At 42.3% G+C, this 6000-nt stretch overlaps 1 protein-coding gene across 1 annotated transcript in view; it reads right to left on the reverse strand.

Annotated features, from left to right (window-relative positions):
- The window catches only part of LOC109875462 (potassium voltage-gated channel subfamily KQT member 3), a 51313-nt gene extending 45541 nt beyond the window's left edge, over positions 1 to 5772 (reverse strand). The window contains exons 1-2 of the mRNA XM_031809665.1: positions 5766 to 5772; positions 4516 to 4688 (exon numbers count right to left, since the gene is read on the reverse strand). Of these exons, the coding sequence (XP_031665525.1) occupies positions 4516 to 4688; positions 5766 to 5772 (180 nt within the window). The remainder of the gene's footprint in view (positions 1 to 4515; positions 4689 to 5765) is intronic.
- Between the last annotated feature and the right edge of the window lie 228 nt (positions 5773 to 6000).

Raw genomic sequence — 6000 nt, forward strand, 5'->3', positions numbered from 1 at the left:
ACACCATACCTTACTGTGTGCGTAGATGGAGTACGTGTTTATGGACACCATACCTTACTGTGGGAGTAATGGAGTAAGTGTTAATGGACACCATACCTTACTGTGGGAGTAGATGGAGTAAGTGTTTATGGTCACCATACCTTACTGTGTGCGTAGATGGAGTAAGTGTTTATGGACACCATACCTTACTGTGGGAGTAGATGGAGTAAGTGTTAATGGACACCATACCTTACTGTGGGAGTAGAGGGAGTAAGTGTTTATGGACACCATACCTTACTGTGTGCGTAGATGGAGTAAGTGTTTATGGACACCATACCTTACTGTGGGAGTAGATGGGGTAAGTGTTTGTGGAAACCATACCTTATTGTGGGAGTAGATGGAGTAAGTGGTAATGGACACCATACCTTACTGTGTGCGTAGATGGAGGAAGTGTTTATGGTCACCATACCTTACTGTGTGCGTAGATGGAGTAAGTGTTTATGGACACCATACCTTACTGTGGGAGTAGATGGAGTAAGTGTTTATGGACACCATACCTTACTGTGGGAGTAGATGGAGTAAGTGTTTATGGACACCATACCTTACTGTGTGCGTAGATGGAGTAAGTGTTTATGGAAACCATACCTTACTGTGGGAGTAGATGAGTAAGTGTTTATGGACACCATACCTTACTGTGTGCGTAGATGGAGTAAGTGTTTATGGACACCATACCTTACTGTGGGAGTAGATGGAGTAAGTGGTAATACACCATACCTTACTGTGTGATTAATGGAGTAAGTGTTTATGGACACCATACCTTACTGTGTGCATAGATGGAGTAAGTGTTTATGGACACCATACCTTACTGTGTGCGTAGATGGAGGAAGTGTTTATGGTCACCATACCTTACTGTGTGCGTAGATGGAGTAAGTGTTTATGGACACCATACCTTACTGTGGGAGTAGATGGAGTAAGTGTTAATGGACACCATAACTTACTGTGGGAGTAGATGGAGTAAGTGTTAATGGACACCATACCTTACTGTTGGAGTAGATGAAGTAAGTATTAATGGACACCATACCTTACTGTGTGCGTAGATGGAGTAAGTGTTTATGGTCACCATACCTTACTGTGTGCGTAGATGGAGTAAGTGTTTATGGACACCATACCTTACTGTGGGAGTAGATGGAGTAAGTGTTAATGGACACCATACCTTACTGTGGGAGTAGAGGGAGTAAGTGTTTATGGACACCATACCTTACTGTGTGCGTAGATGGAGTAAGTGTTTATGGACACCATACCTTACTGTGGGAGTAGATGGGGTAAGTGTTTGTGGAAACCATACCTTACTGTGGGAGTAGATGGAGTAAGTGGTATTGGACACCATACCTTACTGTGGGAGTAGATGGAGTAAGTGTTTATGGACACCATACCTTACTGTGGGAGTAAATGGAGTAAGTGGTAATGGACACCATACCTTACTGTGTGCGTAGATGGAGTACGTGTTTATGGACACCATACCTTACTGTGGGAGTAATGGAGTAAGTGTTAATGGACACCATACCTTACTGTGGGAATAGATGGAGTAAGTGTTTATGGACACCATACATTACTGTGGGAGTAGATGGAATAAGTGTTAATGGACACCATACCTTACTGTGGGAGTAGATGGAGGAAGTGTTTATGGACACCATACCTTACTGTGTGCGTAGATGGAGGAAGTGTTTATGGTCACCATACCTTACTGTGTGCGTAGATGGAGTAAGTGTTTATGGACACCATACCTTACTGTGGGAGTAGATGGAGTAAGTGTTAATGGACACCATACCTTACTGTGGGAGTAGAGGGAGTAAGTGTTTATGGACACCATACCTTACTGTGTGCGTAGATGGAGTAAGTGTTTATGGACACCATACCTTACTGTGGGAGTAGATGGGGTAAGTGTTTGTGGAAACCATACCTTACTGTGGGAGTAGATGGAGTAAGTGGTAATGGACACCATACCTTACTGTGGGAGTAGATGGAGTAAGTGTTTATGGACACCATACCTTACTGTGGGAGTAGATGGAGTAAGTGGTAATGGATACCATACCTTACTGTGTGCGTAGATGGAGTACGTGTTTATGGACACCATACCTTACTGTGGGAGTAATCAAGTAAGTGTTTATGGACACCATACCTTACTGTGGGAGTTGATGGAGTAAGTGTTTATGGACACCATACCTTACTGTGTGCGTAGATGGAGTAAGTGTTTATGGAAACCATACCTTACTGTGGGAGTAGATGAGTAAGTGTTTATGTACACCATACCTTACTGTGTGCGTAGATGGAGTAAGTGTTTATGGACACCATACCTTACTGTGGGAGTAGATGGAGTAAGTGGTAATACACCATACCTTACTGTGTGATTAATGGAGTAAGTGGTAATGGACACCATACCTGACCGAGTGAGTAATGGAGTAAGTGATTATGGACACCATACCTTACCGTGGGAGTAATGGAGTAAGTGTTTATGGACACCATACCTTACTGTGTGCGTAGATGGAGTAAGTGTTTGAGGAAACAATACCTTACTGTGGGAGTAGATGGAGTAAGTGTTTATGGACACTATACCTTACTGTGGGAGTAATGGAGTAAGTGTTAATGGACACCATACCTTACTGTGTGAGTAATGGAGTAAGTGTTTATGGACACCATACCTAACTGTGGGAGTAGATGTAGTAAGTGTTTATGGACACCATACCTTACTGTGGGAGTAGATGGAGTAAGTGATTATGGACACCATACCTTACCGTGGGAGTAGGTGGAGTAAGTGGTAATGGACACCATACATGACTGTGGGAGTAGATGGAGTAAGTGGTAATGGACACCATACCTGACCGAGTGAGTAATGGAGTAAGTGATTATGGACACCATACCTTACCGTGGGAGTAATGGAGTAAGTGTTTATGGACACCATACCTTACTGTGTGCATAGATGGAGTAAGTGATTATGGACACCATACCTTACTGTGGGAGTAGATGGAGTAAGTGGTAATGGACACCATACCTTACTGTGTGAGTAGATGGAGTAAGTGGTAATGGACACCATACCTTACTGTGTGATTAATGGAGTAAGTGTTTATGGACACCATACCTTACTGTGTGCGTAGATGGAGTAAGTGTTTATGGTCACCATACCTTACTGTGTGCGTAGATGCAGTAAGTGTTTATGGACACCATACCTTACTGTGGGAGTAGATGGAGTAAGTGGTAATGGACACCATACCTTACTGTGTGCGTAGATGGAGTACGTGTTTATGGACACCATACTTGATTACTCCCACAGTAAGGTATGGTGTCCATAAACACGTACTCCATCTACGCACACAGTAAGGTATGGTATCCATTACCACTTACTCCATCTACTCCCACAGTAAGGTATGGTGTCCATAAACACTTACTCCATCTACTCCCACAGTAAGGTATGGTGTCCATTACCACTTACTCCATCTACTCCCACAGTAAGGTATGGTGTCCATGAACACTTACTTGATTACTCCCACAGTAAGGTAAGTGTTCATGGACACCATACCTTACTGTGGGAGTAGATGGAGTAAGTGTTTATGGACACCATACCTTACTGTGTGCGTAGATGGAGTAAGTGTTTATGGACACCATACCTTACTGTGGGAGTAGATGGAGTAAGTGTTTATGGACACCATACCTTACTGTGTGCGTAGATGGAGTAAGTGTTTATGGACACCATACCTTACTGTGGGAGTAGATGGAGTAAGTGGTAATGGACACCATACCTTACTGTGTGATTAATGGAGTAAGTGTTTATGGACACCATACCTTACTGTGTGCGTAGATGGAGTAAGTGTTTATGGACACCATACCTTACTGTGTGCGTAGATGGAGTAAGTGTTTATGGACACCATACCTTACTGTGGGAGTAGATGGAGTAAGTGTTTATGGACACCATACCTTACTGTGTGCATAGATGGAGTAAGTGTTTATGGACACCATACCTTACTGTGGGAGTAGATGGAGTAAGTGGTAATGGACACCATACCTTACTGTGTGATTAATGGAGTAAGTGTTTATGGACACCATACCTTACTGTGTGCGTAGATGGAGTAAGTGTTTATGGACACCATACCTTACTGTGTGCGTAGATGGAGTAAGTGTTTGAGGAAACAATACCTTACTGTGGGAGTAGATGGAGTAAGTGTTTATGGACACTATACCTTACTGTGGGAGTAATGGAGTAAGTGTTAATGGACACCATACCTTACTGTGTGAGTAATGGAGTAAGTGTTTATGGACACCATACCTAACTGTGGGAGTAGATGTAGTAAGTGTTTATGGACACCATACCTTACTGTGGGAGTAGATGGAGTAAGTGTTAATGGGCACCATACCTTACCGTGGGAGTAGATGGAGTAAGTGTTTATGGACACCATACCTTACCGTGGGAGTAATGGAGTAAGTGTTTATGGACACCATACCTTACCGTGGGAGTAATGGAGTAAGTGTTTATGGACACCATACCTTACTGTGTGCATAGATGGCGGAGCCCAGTAGTTTCCAGGTGCCTCCACGGCGGTCCATGCGGAGCATGCGCAGAATCTGCAGGAAGCGCAGACTGCGCAGGGACGTGGCAAGCACATTGCCTTGGTTACGTACAGCAACCACCGGAACCGAGGCAATCAGCACAAAAATGTCTACCAGAGAGAAAATGAAAAGACAAAACATCCAAAATTAGATTCAATTCATAAACCAATTGTCAATTTGTATAACATAGGGAAGGTTTCCCAGACACAGATTAAGCCTAGTGGAGAATCTCTATTGAACATGCTTTTTAGTCTAGAACTATAGGCTTAATCTGTGTCTGGAAAACCAGCCTATAGTTGTATATTTAACTCATAAGTCTACAATATCAACCAGATCAATCAGATATAAAGAATTCTGTGTGAGAGGATGATTGTGTTCTGAAAAGTTCTGGGTCGTATTCATTAGGGTTCATTAGGGAAATCAGCCCATAGATGTATATTTAGCTGATAAGTCTACAATATCACATAGATATAAAGAATGAAAAATGAATGAAAAATCATGGGTCATGTTCATTAGGGCACGCAACAGCAGAAAATGTTGTAAAACCTTTTGCATTTGAGCATTTGTTATTGGACAAGTCCAGGTAGTCCCAGCCAGGTAGTCCCTGTTCCAGTCCATTTTCTTCCTTTTGGTGCCTAATGAACACAACTCTGGATGTAGTGCCAACAGGTTGCTCCGGTTAGTCCTTATTTGACAGGGAATATCTGTATTTACTATTTAAAGACATAGCTGTGTAGTAGTATATTTTAGTAATTAGCTAAAGGGTTTACTACACTGTACGTCAGGTTCAGTCTTTTACGCTTATGACATGTCACACTGTGCGATTTAACCAAATAAAAATATTGATATCAACCTGGCCAGATTGTACAATTTGCTTGTCAACTTCAGCAGTGTATCTGATCTGTGTATGTCCCTCCCTCTAATCTTACAGTATATGCGAGTAAAGTGAGTTCGTCAAAACTGAAAGCATGCATCTTAGAAACAGTTTTCAAAACCAAACTTTATATGTCCGAACTTGGCTTATTCGCTGTGGTAGAACGTTTATTTTGATTGGCGATTTTGTGCACGTATCAAAATCCCATCAGGTAGCCTGATTTCAGATGTGTCATGTAAACAAGTTTATTAGGGAAATTGTTATTCTTGCAAAGCATGTTAACGTTTAAATCAAACTATTATATTCATCTGACTGTGCATACTCAGTGCCGCCCATGTTCCAACAGGTCAGTCACAGGGATCGGTTCGTAACACCAGCCATACTACATGATAATGGCTCAATATTTCTGACACTGACAGAACTTTGTCGGAGCCTACAACTGCACGTAGTGGTGCTTCATTGGCAAACCTAAACCCTGTCACACTGAACAAGCCAAGATATCCGACAATCGTTTACGACCTAAGAATTTGCCCACGTGGACATTTTTG

Source organism: Oncorhynchus kisutch, linkage group LG30, assembly GCF_002021735.2.
Source record: "Oncorhynchus kisutch isolate 150728-3 linkage group LG30, Okis_V2, whole genome shotgun sequence".
Classification (NCBI taxonomy): Eukaryota; Metazoa; Chordata; class Actinopteri; order Salmoniformes; family Salmonidae; genus Oncorhynchus; species Oncorhynchus kisutch.